Consider the following 24,719-nt stretch of genomic DNA (forward strand, 5'->3'; position numbering starts at 1 on the left):
CCTGAGTCAGGTATAAGCACGACGGCAGTGCCTACACCCTAGGTGGAAACGGTACGTGTGGCAGTCTGAAAAACCTGCAAAACGAATGAGAATTTCCACCTGGGCCGTTCTGGGAACAGCACGAGGGACTCACCACTGGGCTGCCGCTGCTGGCTAAAGACGTGGATGTCCATGGGAGAAAAGATGTTGGCGTGAATTTCACGGAGGTTCTGTCCGGTGTATTTGTTGCAGGCCAGGATGGAGCGAGTGGTCCAATCCGTCCAATACAGCGTGTCGCCAAATAACGTCAGAGCAAACGGATGCGGCAGGGACCCTTTGATCACCGCTTGCCTGGAAATAAGCAAAAGGTGTATTGCACCATAAACCATCTGCGTGGATCTAGACAAGGCCAGCAGTTTAAGATCCTCTTCTGGCCTTCCCTGGCCACCTTCTTGAAAATGGGACGGAACTGCGAAATTTGCAACCTGTGTCTTTTCTCTCTTGAAACAGCCGAGAGGTTGGAATGCGTTCCTTTTAATTCATTTTCAGGTAGAATATTAGCCCCGGAATGAACTCAAAAGAATTCACGAGTCAGATGGAACGTTTCACGTTTAAGTCTTAAAAGTTTTGTTTAATGTAATATGCACAGTAGCAAAGGAGAAACGGATTGGTGTACAAGTAGACGCAGTAATTCTCGGGGCCAGAGAGGGCATCTGTAGGTTTGCAATGCCACAAGACTGCAGAACCTAATTAGGGACGAACTTTTTCCCACCACCATATAAATTAATTCCCACAAGCATCCTGCATGTGCCACGGGAGGGTTTCCAGGAATGAGTTAAAAAAACAGACTTCTAGACTGCTCAAAAGCAAGCTCCATTCAGCAGTCTGTTTGCATTAAAGCAGTTATTGACTAACAACCGCAGTGGGGATTGCTAAACAAGGCCGTTGCTAAGTGAGATGCACCCATTTTTATGGTCTTGTCTGCCATGGTTGTTAAACAAATTAGCGGAGCAGAGGGCAGAATGTATAGAATATAACTGCAGTTGTTAAGTGAATCAGGTTGTCATTAAGCAAATCCAGTTTCCCCCCCCCCCCAATTCATTGTTTGTCAGACGCCAGCTGAGAAGATTTCAAATTGCAATCACATGACCTCAAGACACTGCAAGCGTCATAACTACACGACACTTCCCAAGTGCATGAATTTTGGTCACATGAATACGGGGATACTGCAATATTCCTGTGAGAACCAGTCTTAAGCCACTGTTTTCAATGTAACCTTGAAAGGTGGCTAAACAAATCACTGTAAGCCGAAATCAAAACAAACCACTGTGCATACAGAAAAGATGGCGGCCGTTGGAACAGTCACACTCAAGTCCTAGAAAGAAATCACGCTGTGTGGGATGTTGTGTTTTAAAAGGGAAAATAATTATCAACATTTAGAAATGAGATTCTGATCGTGATCATTTAATACAGGGGTGTCAAACTCAATTTCATTGAGGGCCGCATCAGCATTGTGGTTGCCCTCAGGGGGCCGGGTGGGTATGGCCAGGGTGGGCGTGGCCTACTGGGTGGGCGTGGCTAGAGTGTGTATGGCCTACTGAGTGGGCGTGGCCAGCTCTACATCGTTCGCATCAAGGGTGCCTATGGGGGCCTGGGCAGGAGTGGGACAGATCTGAGGGTCTCTGGCAGAAGGAGGGTCTCTGGGCCAGGGCCAATGCAGTGGGGGCCGTTCCCTCACTGTTGCCAGGATGGCTTCGCGGGCCACATGAAACCACTTCGCGGGCCATATCCGGCCCCCGGGCCTTGTGTTTGACATGTCTGATTTAATAGATTTCAATAAAATATCAAAGTTTTCACCCAGTCAAACTCTTTCTCTCTTCCATGTGAGGAACAGCACAATTGAATGGATGCTTAATTGCAAATAAACCTTGCTGAGTTCTGAATTTAAGTCTGTGCAACAATGTGCCTGAAATTATTGTTATTTTAGACACATTTTAATACTAAGAACCTGCTACATTCTTCTATTTATAAGCCAGCTGTGTTTTAATACTAACAGAAAAACATGAACTGATCCTAAACATGCCTGATATAACCAGCTGTTAATCTTAAATGCTCTATTAGAGTTAAGAACATAGAATACTTTTAAAACTTGCTGGTTATTTAAATTGTGTTTAGCATTACATTGTATTGGAGTTTTGAAAATCACATGTTATTTTAAAACCTATAAACCTCTACTATTGCTGTATCTCCAAATAGAAGTTGCTTTAATTTTTCTCTTCTCAAACACTAATTTGTTCTAATCAGAACTACATGAGTGCAAATATTCAGAAAGAGTCCAGCACTGGATGGTGAGCCACTCCTAAAATTTTATTCTGTTCTCCGACACACAGGACAGAGAATGTAAAAAACACTCATCCCATTGGGAAGAACGTTTCCCCGGAGACTTCATATAAAGAGAATTTAATTTCCACCAGGAGTACGTTAACAATTCATTAGAGCTGTTCCTGCAAGGTAAAACGAGAATTAATTGATTTTTCTTTAGCAGGCAAACACAAGCCCTGCATTTCGGTCCTTTTGGAATTCAGTGTTGTCAAACAGCTATTTGAAAAATGCCCTTGTTCGCTCTGAGAAACAGAAAACCTTGGCAAAACGAACCCAGGTCCTAAGTTCATATACTTCTCTTTCAGTCAGTGTTCTGATATTTCTCTTCTCTTTGCTGCACATCATTACTGTTGAACGATGGCACCATTGCAGTAAATAAGTAAGTAGCTTCCATCTCAGGGTCTGGATGCTGTACGAGTTATCTGTGGGGAAGAACCGTCTCCGATTCAATCCTAGCGGCTGTCTAGATCAGCGTTTCCCAACCTTAGGAACTTGAAGATGCGTGGACTTCAACTCCCAGAATTCCCCAGCCAGCTATGCTGGCTGGGGAATTCTGGGAGTTGAAGTCCACGCATCTTCAAGTTCCTAAGGTTGGGAAACGCTGGTCTAGATGTTACAGCCATCTAGACCCCTTGATGTCCCATCTCTGGCTTTGGATGGAATAGCAACAGCACTTAAGATTTACTTTCTGCTCCACAGTGCTTTACGGCACTCTCTGGGTGTTACAATATTAGCATCTCGCCCCCAACAATCTGCCTCCTCATTTTACCGACCCTGGAAGGATGGAAGGCTGAGTTAACCTCAAGCCCCGTCGGGATTGAATTCCAGACTGTGGGCAGAGTTAGCCTGCAGTACTGCATTCTAACCACCAGGGTGCACTTCCCCGTCCGAGAGCGGTGTTCGATCTGGGCGCATTCCTGGACTTACAGCTCCTGCTTAATGAGCCGGTTGCAGCTGTGGCCAGGAAAACCTTTGCACGACTGTCTGGTGCACCAGTCGCATTCTTTCCTGGATCAGGAGCTCTATAGATAGGCAAGTCACTCCTATCGTATGTCACTTGAAGACTCAACTACCGCAATGTGATCTGCATGGGGGCTTCCCTTTAAGACCACTGAGCAGCTTTAACTGATCCAAAATGAAGCAGTGCGGGCAATAATTAGCATGCCTTAGTATGCCCACGTAATATCACTGCTTCGCAAGTTGAACTGGTTGTTAATATGCTTCTGGATGCAATTCAAGATGCTGGCAATTGACCTATATGGAGTTCTAAATTGCCTAAGGCCTGGTTACCTGAGGGATCACCTATCTCCTGTAATATCAGCCAAGCTGCTTTGATCCAGCAGAGTTGGGTCACTCCAGATCCCTTCCATAAAGCAATGTCACCTATTGGGAGAGCCTAGAAGCACGTCTTCTCTGTCACGTTGCCTGCCCTCTGGAATGAGATTTCCCCCATGTGGCTACTGCCCTACTGCCTCAAAGACTTGGCTGTTCTCCCAAGCCTTGGGGTAGGGTGGTGGACTGAATTAAATTAATCCATGCATTCACGCACAGACGCCAGACGCTCCATAGTCTGAACTTTTAAGTCATTGTACAATTTTCCACAAAGCCAGGAAATGAAAAGAACCATTAAAAGACAATGCTACTTTGCTGAAACAATTAAATGCAAGCAAGTATTCCAGGGGAGACCTCACAAAATCAGTCACAACTGCCCAACCAGTTGCATCCTATGCAGAAACTGAGTTATAAGTAAAATATAGTATCGTGCATCTTGGAATTATAAAGCTAATAAAAGATCTGGGATTTATTTGCAAATAATATTTCAGGAACAAAGAAGGCTTTCCTTTCTTTGTTTCTTGACCCTCTCAAGTCCCCTCTGCTTTCCTGCTCAAGCTGTTCCTCAAAATTCTGCAATTCGTGCACCAACGTTTGTTATCACACTGCCTCTCGCGTGTGGCAAAATCTAGATGGCCTTAATTGAGCAGCACCCTGCTTAGTCACTACAGGGAGTCCTCCATTTAGGACCACAATTGAGCCTAGAATTTATGTTGCTAAGTAAAATGTTTGTTAAGTGAGTTTAGCATCGTTTTACGACCTTTCATGTCACAGCTGCTAAGTGAGTCAATGCACTTGTTAAGTTAGTAACACTGTTGTTAGGTGAATCTGGCTTCCCCCTTGAGTTTGCCTGTCAGAAGCTCGCAAAAAGGGGATCACGTGACACACACACACACACCCGGGACACGGTGATCGTCACGAAAATGAACCCCAGTTGCCAAGCATCTGAAGTTTGGTCATGTGACCAAGGGGGTGATGCAATGTGAGAGTCATTAGTCACTTTTTTCAATGCTGTTGTAACTTTGAATGGTCACTAAATGAACTGGGTATGTCGAGGTCAGAACTTGGATCCAGGTCTGCAGAGACATTACCAGAAACAGGCAGGAATTGTTACAGCTGGAGCATTTTGTTAAAGTCCAGAGAATCGTGGCTCAGGAGATGCGTTCCTAATTGACCGAAGGAGGCGCATCACAATCAGACTCCCACAATTCTCTTATTAGAGCTAATTGAAATAGTTTCAATCTTCCCAGGCTGCTGACTTCTTGGTCTGGGTGACCGAGAAAGGATCCCTCCGTGCACTGTAGGATTGTTAGCTGGACGGGGAACTCAAAAAAAACATTCTTAAAGAAAACAATAGCCATTTGTCCGTGTTACGCTGAACTGCGTGTAATTGCTCTAGGGAAAACGTAGCAGCAAACTACCCGGTGGCCTATGTCTTAGAAAACTACAAATACCCTAACCGGTGTTGGAAATGGTTTTCTAATCTTTCTGATCCTTCCTCAAAGATCGTTTTCAGAGGATGGCAAAAGAAGGATCTCAGGTTTAGTTCTTGTACACTAGTGATCTCAGGGATCATCTGATGGAGGGGTCCTTTTCTACATCCCAAGAAACGGAACAAGATCTTGTGTCAGTTAACATGCACATAAAAGTCTACGGGACAGTTCACCAATATGCCATCGATATGCGGACGACAGTTCTCTTTCTTTGGTTGATGCCTGGTCGGCAATGGGCTGGATTAGGGTTCACAAATTGTCAGGCACAAGCAACCAGAGCCACGCGTGTAGAATTCAAGCTTGCTGCTTTATTATATTCTGCCTGTTATATGGGAATGTCACCGGACTGCCAGCCTCAGCCTGGGAACAAACAGATCCCTCTAAGGACTGTAGGCTTGTTAGCTAGACCGGGAACTCAAAAACAACATTCTGGATCTCTGTGCAAGGACTCAAGGCTAATTCTGCCTGCGCTTGACGCCTCTCCCAACAAAAACTGAGACTTAGTTCAGATAAGGCAGAATTGATCCCAATCAGAAAGAAAGTGTCCTTTGGAAACAGATTTCAACCTCTTTCGGATGTAGTGGTGGTAGCACCTTGGAAAAATCAGCGGCTCTGGGTGCTGTGGAATATAATCAACACATAAAATGTATAAAATTTACATTAACATATAAAAATTAAGGTTAACATTTTAACATTATAAGGTTCAGAGGCTGGGGAAACTTTTGCATTCAGCTTTGCACCTGGATGCTTAGGTGGTGGCTCAGATTAAGCTAGTGCAACAATTCTTTCTGTTCCCAATGAGGTCCAACTAGTCCCACCAACTTGGCCACAGAGGCAATGACTCAATTAAATCCAAATTAACATGCCGTGTATGAATGAGGCAACCACACTGAAAAACAATCTTGGGAAAGTGCAACCGACTTAGAATGCAAGAACTAGGAAGCTGGAATTGCACACAGGCAGAATTGTATTATAAGGTTATAAGTGGAATTTTCCTCCAACGGGCTTTTCCCATGTATTTTACCAGGAGACATAGATAGGACAGGCTAGAAAAGTCAGTGCCCTCCTAACCATACCCAAGCACTCCGAATTTGTTGGCGATATCCATTTTGCTCTCTGAGTTTATGGTGACCTAACCCTAACAGATAGTTTGTGGACATTATTCCAAGTTTGGTGAAACTTCAGAGCTTAAACAGTTTGGGACGGTTTAGGAACTGCATCATCTTGTGTCAACACAATTTTGTCTTAAGAGGATGAAGAGGCTCTTTCCTCTGTCCCAAACATAAAAGGCGCCATTGCTGAATACAAAACGATCAAAGCAAAGTGAAGGGACAACGATCTATACATGTAATAAACAGCAAAATTCACAAGAGTGACTTGTAAATACTTTTTTCTTATTCTTTCCATTTCAAATGAATAGTTTTTGAAACAATGGGGCCCACATTAGTTTCATTTTTATTCATCTTTGATCACATTTTCAATGAAGCAACTTGGGTATAGCTGCTGAATGACTAGAGTCATTATTTGCCATCCTTTTGGGTCTTACTGCGAAAATCATTGGCCAATAAGGTCAAAATGGGGGGGGGATGTTGAGATCAATAGTAGGCGGCCTAGACACCAGCCAAAAATGATTCACGTAGTTGCAAAAATGCACAACAGCGGAGCCACAAAAGTCTTCAGGTAGACACTTCAATATATAATTATCTCTTAATATAACTACACTAAAAGATAATTCTTTACATTCAGTCTTTTACATTGAGACTGGGCAATGTTTTTAATATAGTCATGTCCTACAAAGGACTGTCTATACGTGAGATTTAGTTCTAGAGGAAAAAAGCACTTTTCCTGGCACTGAATTTAGACACTCAACGCATTAGAATACCATTACTAAAACACCCTGGGCTATTGTCCAGAGTGCCTGAAATATTTTTTTTCCTAAATTGTTATTCTGAAAACACAGGCCACATTCATCCAGTGGTTCTTCTGAGCTCACTTTAAAAAAAAATCAACGAACATATACAACCACAGTGAACCCAGTAAGTATATTTGGGTGACTGCAACTGACATTGAAAAAAAAAGAAAACGGATCAGCTACACAAACCAACCGAACAAAACCACAAATAGGCCAAAGACAGGGATATCCTAATTATGAGAATAAAGCTTCCCCAGCCTGCCATCTGTCATGGTGTACACACGTACTGTGTGGTCACATCCAACTAGAAGACCATGCTATGGGTAGCCCTTACTTACTCAGCTGTATGTCACTGCTCTGCCAGGGACCATCTTTTAAGCCAAACACTTCTTCTTCCCTTCAGCTGTAGATTCAGACTACTAACAACTGAAAATTATCCCATTCAAAGATATGCCATAGCTGTAAATGTTTTTATATTTCAGTGCACTTTAAACAAATGATTTCATAAACGTAATTTTCCCATACTTAATAATCACTATCACAATTTACCCCCAGTTGAAAGGATTCCACACAGCACGCAAAATAAGCAAAAAAAATATAAAAGTAATATTAAACGCAGTGTTTCATTACTTTTTTTTTCTCCAAATGCCAGCTTTTGTTGGTAAAAGCTATTCTCAAAAGCAGGAATATCCCAATACTAAAATTCAAACCAAACACTGGGTATAAAATGACACCTCTCTCTTCGCATTTATCTATGCACACAAACATTTCGCAAGATAAAACCACTCTTCCAAAAAGATAGTAATGTATACCTTGCCAATCATTCTAATAGTGAGGATTCTTGAGAGAATAATCTCATTCTCATTTGATTTTACTTGAATCAACCAAATTAAGAAACTTCCTTTGGAAATTCTTAGAAAATTAGTTGTTTTTATCTTTCTTCCGTAGATAAAAATGAAATATAATTCTAAATCAAGACATCTGAAATTTAATGAAATAAAACAAAAGCAGAGAAATCATGGGCAATGATTGGCTTGTATTACGGACAGCCTAGCTTAACAACCTGTTGCTTAGCAACCATTCAAACCTACGATGGACCCTCCCTTGGTGGATTTTTTTTTGCCAATTTCTGATGTTTACTGGGTATAATGGATTCACTTAATAAGCACCTCAAGAGGTCATTAAATTGGTCACAGCCACACGGTGACCCGCTTAACGACCACGACTTAAGACCAGGAGTGGGCAACTATGGCCTCTTTACTACCTGTGGACTTCAATTCCCAGGATTCTTAGGCCAGCCATGTTGGCTCAGGAATTCTGGAAGTTGAAGTCCATAGGTAGTAAAGAAGTTAGTTGCCCATTCCGGTTTAAGATTGTAATTCACGGCTCAATTCACAGTTGTAACTCTGAGGACTGCCTTTTCCACTTGTCTAAGATAGAAAGACAGATTTCCTTTAAATCGGCCATCTTAATTCATACCTGTGTGTCCCATCCAGATTGGATCTGTGAATGAAGTTCAGCTTGGCATCTGCCCAATACAGCTTCTGTTCCTCATAATCCAAGGTTAATCCATTTGGCCAATAAATATCTGCGCTGATGATAACTGAGCGGCTTGAACCGTCCATCCCGGCTCGTTCGATCTTTGGCATTTCTCCCCAGTCTGTCCAGTACAGGAACCTGAGATTTAAAAAAGCAAAACGGGGCTAATTCCACTCACTCCAGCAAAGAGTTTATGGGGTTATGTTTTTTATAGCTGCAAAGAGTTATTTTTATTGTCTCTAAATATATCTGAGGTATATTGACTTCAACACTTTGGGGTAATTTTAACCTTTGCTTAATTTTTATTTGTTCATTTTGATCACGCTTGGAGAACGTACTATAAACAACACTTTTGTTTTCTTTCTCTAGCTTTCAAAACATGCTTTTTCAAGCGAGGCAACCAGAATTCCATTTGGAATGTCTTTTTTTCCGTGAGTTATCACTTAAAAATCAACTCTTTCGCATTTTATGCAAAATTGGGATGGAGAACAGATAACTCTTAACATTTTCCTCTCAACAGATTTCTTGAGAGGTGGCAATTTAATGTGCCAGTTAGGCATTTCCCCCCCAGAAATAACAGAGTTTGCACATATTGTTAAATTTCCGACAATGGTCAGTTCATTAATTCAGAAGCAAAGCTGACTTACAACACAGCAATGCCCACATCAATTCCTGCAAAACTGAAATGAAATTCAATGAAAGACTTTTTCATTGTTTTTTATGTTTACTCTCTGAGTAACATACGCCCAGGGAACCTGCTCTTAAGTAAGAGGTTTAGGTCATAATTCTGACATATGTAGTTAGCAGACTATATTATCACGACTCAACATTCAAAACTCACACCATTTATTTAAGAAAATCCATAAAATATGGTTGAATTTAATTAGCTTGACATTTCACCTGCTAGTGTCAAAGTGACAAGAAGGTGAAAACATAGGGAGAAAAAATTGAGGAGAGCTGAGAAAGTGTTACTAACAAGCTGTTGGCAACACTTAAACGGCTATTTTCAAGGAAAACTTTGAATCATCTAGCTCAGAGATCTTCAAACCTGGTCCTTTGATGACTTGTGGACTTCAACTCCCAGAATTCCTCAGCCAGGAAGGGCCACGTTTGAAGACCCCTGATCTAGGTCGTACAAGGTTTTATGATTAAAACCCATGAGGACAACAGCCAGCCTTCCCATGAAACAAAACAATGTATTTTGCATTGTTCATCTCTCTCAAAAACGGAGGCACCTCTTCACAGAGTATACATAATATATCTGGTATGTTTTTTTAAAAGATGAAGAGGGTGGCAACCCCCACCACTCTTACAGTACACCTATGTTTTGGTCATTCTGGCAAAGAAATTCACACTCCACAGAGACAAAAGACATCCAGGGTAGATTCAAGAGGACAGGCAGTTGACACAATTTGGTCGAATTTCTAGGTCTTTCCATATACAAGGATAAACAAAAACTTGTAACACACCTGTGGACCACTTCATGGCCATTTTAAGAGCCCCCCCCAAGTGAGAGAAGCCAAAAAGTTCTGCCTGTTTTAGAGGTGCTGGTGTCGGTGCATTAAGCCTGTTTCCCCAATGCCAAAGGTTTTAAGGAGCATCTGAGATGCTTGAGTTCTTTGAAAGGCTTTAAGGCAGCTCCTTCTCTACTGACAAGACACGGCCAGCCGTTTTCTCCACTGCCACTGGTGGCCAAAAGAAGTCTTGTGGAAATGTATTTATCATTCTTACCTAGCATTCCTAAAAGAGAGGGACAGATACGGTCTCAAACAAAAATGGAAATTCCAGAGTTGCTCAAAACATTCCATCTTCCTCCCAACAAGAAGGTGTCACACATCCCATTCCTGTCATCTTTCCTGCTTTTATAATATTTTTATACTGACTTGGATCCCACCAGGATTGTCCACAGAGCATACTCCAAAAAAAAAAAAATCAAGATGGCAATTGCGATGGAAGCTCTGCCTCTTCATGTGCACGATGTCCCCCTCACCCTTTAGTCTGTCTAATTGTTGCTCACCATGCTGCAGTTATTCTGATTTTTGAATCTATGCATAAAAACGCTAATGCCATTGAGCTTGAATCATTTCAACTTTTTATTCTTGGATGCTGGAAAATTAAGAACTTTTCTTAAGCATGGCTCATGAAAATAAAGTCCCCCTCCAGCCAGGCTTGTCTGAATCCCAAATGAAAAAGGACTGGCACCACCTCCTTCCAGAACGTTCCTTCAACTTCCCAGCCATGCCTACAACCCCCCTGGAGTACAAGCAGGATTTCCTGGGAAGGCAGCCTGCATTACGGCTTAATTAACATTTCGAAACAGGGACACAGCAGAGCATCAGTGTGGATCTGCCCTCTTTGCTCTGAAGTCTCTACTGAGCTAGGAAAACTTGCTCTGACAGACCTACCCTCTTGGGGGATCCAATGCAATCGCTCTGGGTTGATCCAGTTCCTGCCAGAATAAAACTTTTCGCAAAGATCCATCCAAATTGGAAACTTCGATCCGGTTCGTTTCAGAATCCGTCCAGTACAGTTTTTCACCCAGCCAATCACAAGCTAGCCCGTCAGGTGACAAGAGCCCAGAAATGACAATGTTTTGCACACTCCCGGACTGGTTGAATTCTGTGCGCTTAATGGCCTCTTCGCTGACGTCGCTCCAGTATATCAGACCTCGGATGAAGACAAAGTCCAGCGCGGCTGCATCTTCCAAGCCACCCACCACAATTGTAGCGTTCTCGGTTACATCCGCAGCGTCCACCAGCCGTAGATCACGCCGATTTGCATAAAGCAACAGTGGAGATGCTTTGGAGAAAGGGAAACACGTTGTAGTCAAACACAGTGCAAAGCTTCCAGTCGTACAAAACACCTCTATCGTCAGTTTAATTGCTTAATCTTTCCAGCTGAACATTCATCTAAAAATACTGCAACTTAAAACCTTTCACTCTTGCACTACAAGAAGTCTGCAAATAACCCCCCAAATATGATTTAGTTCACTTGACACCAAGGATGTCCAAAGTGTCAAGGTCTAATTCACTTAACGGTCTTCTGGCTCCAGTTGTAACACAGTTTGTCTCAGTCAAAATGTACACGGAGTTTTCTGGTAGGAGATATAACCATTTTTTAAAAAGATCTTAAAACAGGATGTGACAAATTTAGAGGGAAACATCTCTCAAAAAAAGAACAATTCCATGGAGGCTGAATGTGGGTGGACCTTATACTTCTACTTATTATTGTTCAGAATGACTAAATCTGCCTTCGCAGAACACATTAAGAAATGGGCTATTCTCAGCAAGTGGTTTATTTACTTGTGGCCTAAAGTAGTGTGTACATCCAGAAATTTTAGTGTACAATTGTTGGTTAATGCCATAATGTCATGTGTGAATCAGGACTTGTTCAGAATTCAATGGATAAAAAAAATGTGATGTGTGAATCTAATCTTAACCATCAGCCAATTATGGTTTTGCACTTTGAATCATTCAATGATTCTTTCTTTGCGTCACACTAGGTCAAAAGCAAGCAGATTCTGTTGTGGGTTAGCGTACAGTAATCTGAATACCACATCAATTCTCCCCAGCATGTCAACTTTTCTTTAATTATAGTCAACAATAGGTAGTTCTTCAAATACATCATCCACGAATCTCACATATGCTTCCTATATCTCTTGTCTGTGGCCCAAATGACAATCATTTTTTCCATGGCTTCATGGAGTATTTCCTTCAGCCACTGGCCCATGCCATTCGAATCATCAACTCCAAGCAACTTACCACTATGCAAAAAGATTAAAATAACCAGCAATAATAAACTATTCCTACGCTGAGGAATCATAGCCTCATATATACATACATTCTTACACGAGAGGACTGTCTGCAAGATAATCTCAAAGGCCTGTGAACACAGCTGGGTTTGATGCTGTTCTAACGACCAAAAAGGCTCACCTCCCAGAATCTCATAGATTACATATTTTACGAGAGAGAATCCTGAGCAATCTTGCTCTTCCTGGTGTAGGTGGGTGGTCAGGAGCCACTGGGAGCAGGCTGTCTCCTAGATATCCAGGTCTACGTAAAGTAGACAAGCAGAGGATTAGCAGACCACATCCATGAACACCAACTAGAAGTCAGGAGACCCAAAGAAAACGCTTTAATTGCACAACACAAGGACAGACCCAGCCATTGTTTCAACTGGAACACTGTCAGCATCTTAAAGTAAAGGTAAAGGTTCCCCCGCACACGCGTGCTAGTCGTTTCCGACTCCAGGGTCCGGTGCTCATCTCCGTTTCAAAGCCGAAGAGCCGGCGCTCGTCCAAGGACATCTCTGTGGTCATGTGACCAGCATGACTAGACGCCAAAGGCGCACGGAACGCTGTTACCTTCCCACCGTAGTGGTCCCTATTTTTCTACTTGCATTTTTACGTGCTTTCGAACTGCTAGGTTGGCAGAAGCTGGGACGCGTAACAGGCGCTCACTCTGCTACGCGGCACTCGGGATTCGACCCGCCAAACTGCTGGCCTTCTGATCGACAAGCTCAGCGTCCTAACCCACTGAGCCACCGCATCTTAGACTGAGCTAAATCCATTAAAAAAAAAACAGCAGCAGTTAAGGAATTCCTGGAAGCTCGGCATTCAGGCCAATCAGCCAACAATATAGAGATAAACTACACAACCACCAGTCAAAAGAATGGCAGCAAATAGAAAGAGAAAACCTTGGAAGGGAAGAAAGAGAGTAGAAGCATCCCCTCCAGCAACTAACCCCCCAGGATAAAGCAAGGATCAACACTGAACCATCAGGCAGATAAGACTACTCTCATCACAGAACCCGCCAGGAGATAATTCTCCCTCCATCAAGGATGAAAACGGGCGGCTCAGTTGGGGCTGTTACCAAGTTGGGCAATGAAACATCGGCAAGCAAACCATAAAGCTCAGAGAGTTCCACCAGCAACTCCGGTACACCTGAAGAACGCTTTAGTTTATGCTGCGTAGGTCAGGGGTAAGGCAACCTCGGCTCTTTTATGACTCGTGGACTTCAACTCCCAGAATTCCTCAGTCAGCTATGCTGAGGGGAAAGGGAGAGGTTTCCAAGCTGAGCCGTGCTGGCTCAGGAATTCTGGGAGTTGAAGTCCTCGAGTCATGAGGGGGGCCATAGTTCCCCCATGCTGGCTCAGGAATTCTGGGAGTTGAAGTCCACGAGTCACAAAAGAGCCCAGGTTGCCTACCCCTGGTGTAGGTCAAGATCGATACCGAACTACCAAACACACATATGGACCCGTACCAATCGGGTTTCAGGCCCGGGTACAGCACGGAGACGGCATTGGTCGCTCTGGTGAATGATCTCTGGAGGGCTCGGGATAGGGGATGTTCCTCTGTCCTAGTCCTATTAGACCTCTCAGCGGCTTTCGATACCATCGACCATGGTATCTTGCTGCGGCGTCTCAGGGGATTGGGAGTGGGAGGCACAGTTCTTCGGTGGTTCTCCTCCTATCTCCTGGGACGTTCGCAGTCGGTGTTGGCAGGGGGGCAGAGATCGGCCCCTAGGTCTCTCGTTTGTGGAGTTCCTCAGGGGTCGGTTCTCTCGCCTCTCCTGTTCAACATCTACATGAAACCGCTGGGTGAGATCATTCGTGGTTTTGGAGTTGGGTATCATCAATATGCTGATGATACCCAACTTTTTATTTCTACCCCAAACCACCCCAGTGATGCCCTCGCTGTGATGTCCCGTTGCCTGGAGGCGGTTCGGATCTGGATGGGGAGGAACAGACTTCAACTCAACCCGGACAAGACTGAGTGGCTGTACATTCCGGCATCCCGGGACATTCAAAATGTTCCATCCCTTTCTATGGGGGGTGAGCTGTTGCCCCCCATGGATAGGGCTCGCAACTTGGGAGTCCTCCTAGATTCACTACTTACCTTGGAAGATCATGTAGCAGCTGTGACTAGGGGGGCTTTCGCCCAGGTTCGCCTGGTGCGCCAGTTGCGGCCCTATCTGGACCGGGATGCCCTGTGTACGGTCACTCATGCGCTCGTGACCTCTCGCCTTGACTACTGTAATGCTCTCTACATGGGGCTTCCCTTGAAGACCACTCGGAGGCTCCAACTGGTACAGAATGCGGCCGCGAGAGTTGTCTTGGGAGTTTCCCGGTACTCCCATGTTACACCTTTGCTCCGCGAGCTACATTGGTTACCAGTTGTCTTCCGGGTGAGGTTCAAGGTCTTAGTGATGGTTTTCAAGTCCCTACATGGCATGGGTCCGGAATACCTCGGGGACCACCTGCTGCCGGCGTCAACTCCCCTCCGCCCTGTGCGTCCCCACAGAGAGGGCCTCCTCAGGGTGCCTCCAGTCAGAGAATGCCGGCTGGTGGCCCCCAGGGGGAGGGCCTTCTCTGTGGGCGCCCCGGCTTTGTGGAATCAACTGCCGGTGGAGCTCCGGATGGCACCGGATCTCAGCTCCTTCCGGCGCGGGTTAAAGACCCACCTGTTTGAACAAGCTGGCCTGGCCTGATGGGGAGTTAATTTGGGTTTTAAATATTTGTATATTTTATTGTTTTATCTTGGGCATTAATTTAATTCTATTTTAACTTTTGTAGTTTTGTACTTTTATTATATGCCCTGTTCACCGCCCTGAGTCCCTTGGGAGAAGGGCAGTATAAAAATTTAATAAAAACTAAACTAAACTAAAAACTAAACATCAAACCAACAGGAAGCAGAGCTTTTCGGGGAGGTTATAGAACTGCCCAAAATGTTTCATTTGTTCTAATGTACAAAACCATCATTACCGCAGTTTTCCCTCTGCTTCATTTTCCATTTTATTCGATCTCCACCCTTATTCTCGCCTTCTTTTATTCTTGCTTTACTGCATCCTCTTTGCTAATATTTTGTTAATTCATTCCCCTTCTCGGAAGCTTTCAAGTTTTCTACCCTCGGGGAAAAATGTCCTTGTTGCATGCCTGGCACTGAATATTAGCATCTAGCAGAAGGGTCGAAGTAAACGTTCTCGTTTGTCAAAGACCAAAAAAATCAACAAGCAAAAATAACGTTACAGTTAACCAACAATATACATGCAAAGGATACACTGAAAACATGAGGGGTCTTTAAACACTATTTAAATAAAATAGCGATGAAGAGCATTCATTTGGAGGACTGCTTTGAGATGTATCTTAAAGACGGTTCAGAGACCTGCATGCCATGTGTGTACAAAATCTGAACCGCCTCTAGCGATAAACCCGAGATTGGTCGTCATGAGGAAATTCTTTGTAAGTCTTGAGGTTAGTATCCTGGGCTGAAAGTAAAGATTATGTCAGGGCTCTTCAAACTTGGCTCTTTTTATGACTTGTGGGTTTCAACTCCCAGAATTCCCCAGTCAGCTGAGGAATTCTAGGAGTTGAAGCCCACAAGTCATAAAAGGGCCAAGTTTGAAGGCCCCTGTATTAAGTAGTCGTATCTTTGCAAGGAAGGAGATGCCAACTGAGATAGAGGCAGACGCTTCAAGCTCAATCAAAACCTTAAGGGACCAAGGGCAGCTCAGCTAACCAGATCAAGACTGCACATCCTCAGAAGAAAGAAAACGTGCTTCTTTCCCACCTAAACAACATAAACTCGATCTGGCAAGGTTTCCCCACCCACTTTCTGCGTGGGATGTGGGGAGGACCTCTCTCTCCTTCCGTCCTGGCCGCTTTTTACAGAGGCACGATTGAGAGCGCTTTAACCATTTTATTTCATTTCTATTTATTATATTTGTATACCGCCCTTCTCCCGAAGGACTCAGGGCGGTGAACAGGGCACATAAAAAATACAGAATACAAAAATTAAAAAAGAATTAAATAAGAGCCCGAGCTAAAAACAGTAAAATAATATAAAAATCCCCAATAAAAACCCCAGCACATCCCCCATCAGGCCAGGCCGGCTTGCTCAAACAGGTAGGTCTTCAGACCGCGTCGGACCAACTGCATCACTGTTTGGTTTGGTGGTAGCAGAGCCTCGGACAGGAGGTCCATGCACAGAGTGGTCAGGACAGCCGGGAAGATTATCAGACGCTGGCTTCCCGTTATTCAAGATGCTGCTTGCGAGCGCTGGTACGTGCTCAGTGCTCAAAGCCTTGTCAGAGACCCCACACGCCCACTTCACGGTCTGGAGGCCGTTTCATCACATCTTTCTAGCTAAAACAGAACTGCTTGAGAACATGCTATTAGGTTAACTCTCTGGTTTTCTCCGGTAGGCTTCTAGGAGACATTTCTTTGTAATCGAAAAAGCCACCAGCAAAATATTCCCAAGAACCACAATTCTTCCCTCTAGCAGTCAAGTTATGGACAAGTCAGATTCAGTCGTCCCGAAAACTTTACAGCAGATCAGTACTGCAAAGGCCAGATCCTCAACACCAATCCTTTCTTTTAACTTCAGCAATATACATACACACACACACACACACACACACACACACACACACACACACAGAATAATAGCTTGGAAAGATCTCTCAGCAATCTACTGAGTATAAGCAAGATTGCAGCACTGAAAGACTTTCCAGGTTACACAAGTGCTATCCCAAATGATCAGCAAAGCATCTTCTATAGTTTGCCCTATTTTAAGTTCTGTCTCTATCACTTTCCAAAGGAAAAGAGCTTATTTATCAGACTTATTTATGTATTATTCTAGCTGCAGGTTACTCTTATTTTCCCCTTCTACGTGTATTTATTCAGTCAAGTCTGCAAATCTGAAGTCTACCCCAAAAGTGATCAAAACAAAAAAACAGGCCCTTCCTTGTCCCAAACCCTTTATATCTAAATTTCAAATAGAAAGAGATCAACAAAATGGAAGGCGATACCACCAGGAAAATAAGGGGAAATTCAATTTTATGCATTTGCATTTAGATGCATAAGCAGGTACATCCCCTGACTTGTGGAAAAGACAGCGTCTGGAGGAATGGAAAAGAGAAATGTAACTTGTTTTAACAAACACATAAAGAAAATCAACGTTCTGATCGTATTAGCTGTGAGCTATTAGGAAGAAATACTTGAGCATCTCAGTTGATTTAAAAAGATATTTCTCCATAAAATGCAAGACAATTGAATTAAAACACTGCACTAAACCATGATTTTGTTAACCATAATTGAAGAAACATCATTTGCTGGATTTACATAGCCCACCAAATCATAACTCATTTTTTTAAACAATGGCTGGAGTAATTTATGACTACAGCTATAGCCAGTTGCAGTGTCCAATGATCACATGACTATGATTGTGACCCTTTTTTGCAGCATCCCTTAGTCACATAACTATGATTTGTGACTTGGTTGGTTCACAGTGTTTTGGCCAGTTTTCAGCAAAAAAAAAGTCTATTTGGAAGAATGGGTTCACTTCACAATAAGAGTTTCCTTAACAACCACATGATTTACTTAACCACCACCATGAAAAATGTTGGCTGGGGAATTCCAGGAGTTGAAGTCCACACCTCTTCAAGCAAGGGGAGGTTGGGAAAGATGGCTCTATTTCCATTTACGTCACGGTGTTAAACTCGCCGTGTCGTGTCGCGTCCTATCGTGACTTTTTCTGCATTGCTGGAGCTGGGGTGGGGGCCTCCATATGATGCAACTGGCCTGCGGGCTGGCAGTTTGACACCCCTGATTTTACGTATTACCCAGCAAGTACAAAATTTGCCTGCTCCCATATAAATAACCCCATTTAGTGCTAAGTATTTATGCAAAGGATAACAAGTGACTTTTCTCGAGATCTCAGAAAGGATAACAGCCTTTTTTGCAAAGAAAGCCCATGTCATCAGAAAGCCTCAACAATGAGTTTGTTAGTCTTTCAGCCAACTGTTTTTGCTACCACACCCAGACAGAGTTAAGACTTCCAAAATTTACAAGGAACGCTCAAGAATGAAGCTTTGAATGAGACATGCTGAAATTTGATGTGCTTACTTACATATGTCCCAAATCAGGCTGTGTGATTAAACAGTATTTTAGTGGCCCACGATTTCCTCCAGATATGGAACCGAGCAGACATAAAACTTGAATCAGGAATCCTTTCCCAGGCTGAACAGACCCCATACGGATGGCACACGGAATAGCTGGTTCACATTTATCCAATGGAAAACTGGAACCAGGTCTCGCCAGTCTAATAGAAGTACAGGGCTGTATCGTAGCCCCTCTGCTGTAACCTTCCTTGTGAATTAATAACACCAACCAGCAACCGGGCCATACAAATGACCCCTGTGCAGCATTTTGGACTGAAAGGGAAACGGTGCTTCAGAGCACGTGTGGACACCAGCGGAGCACCCAACCTTTCCCCATGCTGTTTCAAGCAGCACCACGGTACCCTTTTTCCCTTTGACTCCAAGCCAGTGAAGAAGCCAAATATTTGTGCAACTTATCTCACACACACACTGCTGACAGCAAATTGCACTGCAGGAGGATGACACTTTATGTGTATCCTATTGGGGGGGAGAGGGCTATGGGTCTCCATCCTTGAGAACCGTGTGTGTGTGTGTGTGTGTGTGTGTGTGTGTGTATGTATATTTATATATATATATGTGTGTGTGTGTGTGTGTGTGTGTGTAAATTACTAACAAAGAATTAAGGGAGACTGAAATGCATTTCTAACTCATTAGTTTTCATCAGTCAGCCATACCCTTCTGAGATTCGAACCTGGGTATGGCTGACTGATGAAAACTAATGAGTTAGAAATGCATTTCAGTCTCCCTTAATTCTTTGTTAGTAATTTACACAAATATATGAACTGTCCGGTGTGACTACAGCCTGTTCGATGGCCTTCAAGATAGGCTGAAAACAGGAAATAAAGATTTGCCCCCATGTTTGGGGCCTAGCAAGGTAATGTAAATAGTTAACATTTCTCACACACACACACACACACACACACACACACACACACACACATATATATATATATATATATATATATATATATGCTGTATTTATTTGATTTCTGTGCCAACGCTCTCAATGACATCAGAGGAGTTGCCTGCTAGAGAAGAAAACCACATTTTGACTGATCTACAGGGCCAAGCTTTGCCATTCTTCTTTCAAAGGCGTACAAAACGGAACATTTCACAATCACAACCTTCTTCCTTAGCCCACAGCCAGTTCCAACCAAAGACGAGGGAACACAACAGCTCTGCCAGCGGAGAACTAAACAGCAAACACGCCACCCTTTTTTCAGATTTGATATCCTCGTGACCTTTTCTTCATCTCAAGTCTGACCAACAGCCGAGGCAGGTTAAAGACATCATTAGGTGTCCCAAACCCTAATTTTCCCTGCAGACGAAGTTTGTTTCTGCTATTGGCACGATCTAGCGTACTTCTTCCGTAACAGCCAAGGGGAAGGCCTGCCCACTTTGAGCTGTGCTGGGCACACCCTCTCCTTGTCTTCTATAGAGACATTGTCTATGCTTTCCGGGATGCTTCAAGGTTTCTCGCCAATGCAAATTGAACACTTCTTTGAAAGAGGCTAAAGCTGTGTGTAAAGAAAAGTGTTAGTTTTGTGTGGCTCGGAAGGTCGATTTAAGCCCTCCAAATGACGGTCCTGCCAGCTGTCCACGGGTGGTCCCATCACCACCATCATACACCTACAGGGTTTCCACAGCTTCTGCCAAAAAGGCGGCAGGAGGCGGTGGGAAAGTAACACCAAGGAGGCTAGACCTAGCCACAACAAATGGGAGAAGGTTTAGCACAGCTTTAACACTCTCTCAGAAAAGCACCAGGACAACTTGGCTGCCAGGTCACAGGCACACAGCACCTCCGAGCCGAGAGTTGTAAGGCGGGATGCTTGAAGCAGGAAACATGTAACAGGAGGGAAGATGAAGCCTAGGAAAATCAGGGACACCTTATTCCTTGTTCTGTATTAAAACAGAAAGGCCAGCACCCTTTTTTATTTTTTGGCTTCATCACTAAAACATAATAGGCTTTGAGCACTCTCTTGCCACTTCATGGATATTTTAATGTGCCCATTTGGTGGTACCCTAAATCAGGGGTCCCCAACCCCCGGTCCCTGGAACGGTACTGGGCCGCAACCGGTCCGCACAAACCAGCAAAGTCCCACCCGCGGGATGCAGGCAGCACACAAAATCACGCACTCTCCAATCCTGTGGAAAAACCTTTCTCCACAGAACCGGTCCCCGGGGCCCAAGATTGGGGTCCTCTGCCGTAAATGATCTCTGAAGAAATAAGGACATTAATTCCTCAAACCTATTTCTTCTGTAGAACCTTCACTAGAATAATTTCTGGCTGTTTTGGTCCCATTCATTTCAGGGGGTGGAATCTGAATCCAGCAGATCCATCCGAGGAGATGCTTCACATGTCTTGGATGTGCTGGCATTTTTCAAAACACAGAGAGGGGTCAAAACGATATGCCACTCTACCACCTGAACTTTTTCACTCCTTCATTTAGTTCGTTCTAGGCCTCAATCAGAACAGAGCTGGAAGGGACCTCGGAGGTCATCTAGTCCAGCAGCCCCTAACCTTTTGGGCACTAGGGACCGGTTCCAGGGAGAGAGGTTTTTCCGCAGATTGGAGGGGCATGGTTTCACATGCTTCCTGCATCCTGCGTATGGGGCTTCTCGTTTGTGCAGCCCAGTTTCTGGCGTGCTGCAGACCGGTGCCCGTCAAAGGACCGGGGGTTGGGGACCCGTGTTCTAATCCAACCCCCTGCTCAGGCAGGAAAACCCTAACCCATTCCACACAAGTGGCTGCCAATCTCTTCTTAAAGACCTCCAGTGATGGAGCACCCGCAACTTCTGAAGGCAACTTCTGTTCCACTGGTTAATTGTCCTCACTGTTAGGAAGTTTCTCCTTAACTCCAGGTTGCTTCTCTCCTTCATTGGTTTCCATCCGTTGTTTCTTGTCCTGCCCTCTGGTGCTTTGGGAAATAGTTTGACACCCCCCCATCTTTGTGGCAGACCCTCTGGCCACAAAGAATACACAGAATACTGGAAAACTGCTATCAGGTCACCCCTACTCCTTTTCTCTAGACCAGGGGTAGGCAACCTCGGCTCTTTTATGACTCATGGACTTCAACTCCCAGAATTCCTGAATCAGCATACTGACTCAGGAATTCTGGGAGTTGAAGTCCATGAGTCATAAAAGAGCCAAGGTTGCCTACCCCTGCTCTAGACTGACCATCCCCAAGTCCTGCAGCCGTTTTAGTCTCCAGGCCTTTACTCATCTTAGTTGCTCATCTCTGCACTTTTTCCAAAGTCTCGACATCTTTTTTGTAATGTGGTGACCAAAACTGGATGCAGTATTCCAGGTGTGGTCTTTACTTTATAAGGCAGTACTAATACTTCATGTGATTTTGATTCTATGCCTCTGCTTATACAACCAAGATTGTATTAGCTTTTTTGGTTGTTGCCGCACACAGCTGGCTCATATTTAAGTGATTGTCCACTAGGACGATTGTGCACAATAGCCTCGACTGCTGTTAATTTTTAATCGGGTCTACAAACAAGATGCCAGCTTGCTTTTGGACAGCTGTGTTCTTTGCAATAAATCCTGAACAAGAACCTAATTCTGCTTTCTTTTCCAAGAAGGAATGCTTCTTTCACATCATCTCCATTAATTCCAATTAAATCTGAAATGGAAAGCTATTGATAACTGTCCCAAACTTCTATTTCTGGCATCAACATAGGGAAAATAAAAGGCAGAATGGACTATACACTACCTTTTTTCTCGTAAATGGCAAAGGTTTACATAGCTTAACAGAAATATGAAAATACATAGGACTTTTGTTTTTTTAAAAAAAAAAATCAAAAACATTTTGTCGTGGACCATGCCGAATCTTCCACATCTGCTCCGGCTGCTCCTTAATCTGATTATTCATAGAAAACACGACACAAGTAGGTTTTATGCAGGAAAAAAGTTCATGCAAACATCTTTTTTTTTCTCTCTCTCTCTCTAACTCTTAAAGTAGAATATGTGATAGCCCACCATCAATTTAAGCATGCACATGATTTCTATAGGAAAACAGCTTATCTGGCAAATATTCCTGGAACAGAAAAACATTTTTCCCACTATTACTGATTTTCTGGGACTCCCTCCAATCCAGTTCGACCTCCGAAAGTTCATCTAAAAAAAAACCCAGAAAACATTCTTGGAAGGAGAATTTTTCAAGACCGATACAGGTCCGTACAGAAAAAAAACGAGGAAGCAGCCGTGTGTTATTTTCCTCCCGCTGGGAACCAACACAACCAGTGTGCCAAACTGAGCCCCTTTTGATGAAGCAACGCGCAAACTACTTCGCTCCTTTGGATCAGGGGGAGGACCAACCGGGCCCCCCTCGAAGCAAACCCGGTTTTCTCTTGGACTCAGAGGAGCCTTTTCTTCTTTTTCTCTCTCTCCTGCTGCAAAGTGAAGGCGGCAGGCTGCGACTCCCACGGGCAACGTCGCACAGGTAACCCTCGACTCGCCACCCCCATTGAGAGCAACGTTTCTGTCCTTAAGGGCAGCGTTTCCCAACCTGAGGAACTTGAAGATGCGTGGACTTCAACTCCCAGAATTCCCCAGCCAGCATAGCTGGCTGGGGAATTCTGGGAGTTGAAGTCCACGCATCTTCAAGTTCCTCAGGTTGGGAAACGCTGCTTAAGGGAGACCTTGGGGAAGTGGCTTTGGCCCCATCGCCCCACCTTCCTCGCCTGGGTCGTTAAGCGAATCACCTAAGTCGCCTGGCAGGGGAGCCAACGGCCTCGGCTTCCCAGAAGGTCGCCGAAGGTGTTCGCGGGCCGAGGCGACCGTCGTAAAGAGGAACGCGAGCCCAAGGGGGGGTGGAGAGGATGAGGATGATGATGGCGCTAGGTGGGGAAACGGCCGCAAGTCGCTTTTCTCGGGGAGGACGTAACTGGGGGCGGTCGCTAAACGAAGCGCTGCGAGCCGAGGGCTCCCCGCGTGCAAAGGGGGTCCCGGGGGGGGGGGTAAGCGCCCTCCCTCCCTCCTTCCCTCCCTCCGGCCCGGCCTCACCTCTCGCCAGCGCGCACAAGCCGCAGACCAGGAGGCCGGGCAGGACGGCGCCCATCTTCCCTCGGCCGCCCTCACCGGCTTGGCGGCGGCGGCGGCGACCCAGGGGCCGAGGCGGGGGCCGGCCGGCGGCGGCGGCTCCTCGGCTGCCCGCTCATGCTTCTTCCGCGGCTACTGGGCCGAGGGCGCCCGGCGCGGGCGGGGGAGGCGGGCCCGGCCCTCCGTCCTCGTCCTCCGCCGCCTCATCCCGCTCCAGCGGCAGCCCAGGCGGGGCCGGCTTCCCCTCCGCCTTCTCCTCAGGCCTCCCCCGCGGCTGGCTGGGAACCCGGGGCGGCGCAGGGGCGCATCCCGTCTCCGCCCTGGCGCTGCTACCGCTGCCGGGCTGGCCGAGGCGGGCGCCCAACTCCTCCTCCTCCTCCTCCCGCCGCGGCTCCTCCTCCTCCTCCTTCCCCTCGCAGCCGGCCCCGGAGGCGACGCGGCCCCCTCCTCCCTCCGCCTCCCTCCCAGCCAGGCCAGGGAGGCTCTGACGGCGGAGCGGGCGAGCTCGGCCCCTTCACGCCGCCGCCAGCAGCCGCCCCTGCCGCATTCCGGAGGGACTCCTTTGCCCCCCCCACACACACACACGCACGCACGCACGCACGCACGCAGGGCCCCGGCCTGGTCGGAACTACTTTCGGGGCAGGCGCGCAGGCACAAAGGCGGCGCCGCTCGCGCCAGGTGAACCGTCCCGCGTGGGGGGGGGGAGGAGGTCGGGGAATCGCCTCAGAGCGGCGCGTCGGGCCAGGCCCGCCATCCCCGCGAGGTCGGCCGGCCGGCCGGGCGGGCGAAGGGGCATCGTCGGCCGGGGAGCTGCCCGCCCGACGCCGCCTTTCTTCCCGAGGAACCTGGCCCGGCTTTGTCCCCCTTTGTCTTCCAGGGGACGCCGCGCCCGCAGCGAGCCCGCCGGCCGGCGGGAAACTCGGCTCTGCGCGTTGCCCCGCGGGGCGGCGGGTTAAGCGAGGGTTGAAGGCGGCGTGTTGGGCCGGTGGGGCTCTTCCCGGGGCTCTCCGTGGACCCCGCCGCCGCCCCTCCCTCTCCCCCGCGCCAGGAACGAAGCCAGAGCGAGATCCGGGTTAGGAGTCGTGTGAACGCGGAGA

General features: G+C 45.8%; 1 protein-coding gene across 1 annotated transcript in view; it reads right to left on the reverse strand.

Moving 5' to 3' along the window:
- The window catches only part of LRP6 (LDL receptor related protein 6), a 63,338-nt gene extending 39,463 nt beyond the window's left edge, over positions 1-23,875 (reverse strand). Inside the window, exons 1-4 of the mRNA XM_083365831.1 lie at positions 23,587-23,875; positions 11,043-11,436; positions 8,578-8,775; positions 134-330 (exon numbers count right to left, since the gene is read on the reverse strand). Of these exons, the coding sequence (XP_083221957.1) occupies positions 134-330; positions 8,578-8,775; positions 11,043-11,436; positions 23,587-23,641 (844 nt within the window). The 5' untranslated portion in view covers positions 23,642-23,875. The remainder of the gene's footprint in view (positions 1-133; positions 331-8,577; positions 8,776-11,042; positions 11,437-23,586) is intronic.
- Positions 23,876-24,719: the final 844 nt, after the last annotated feature.

This window comes from Vipera ursinii (assembly GCF_947247035.1).
Source record: "Vipera ursinii genome assembly, chromosome: 6".
Taxonomy (NCBI): Eukaryota; Metazoa; Chordata; class Lepidosauria; order Squamata; family Viperidae; genus Vipera; species Vipera ursinii.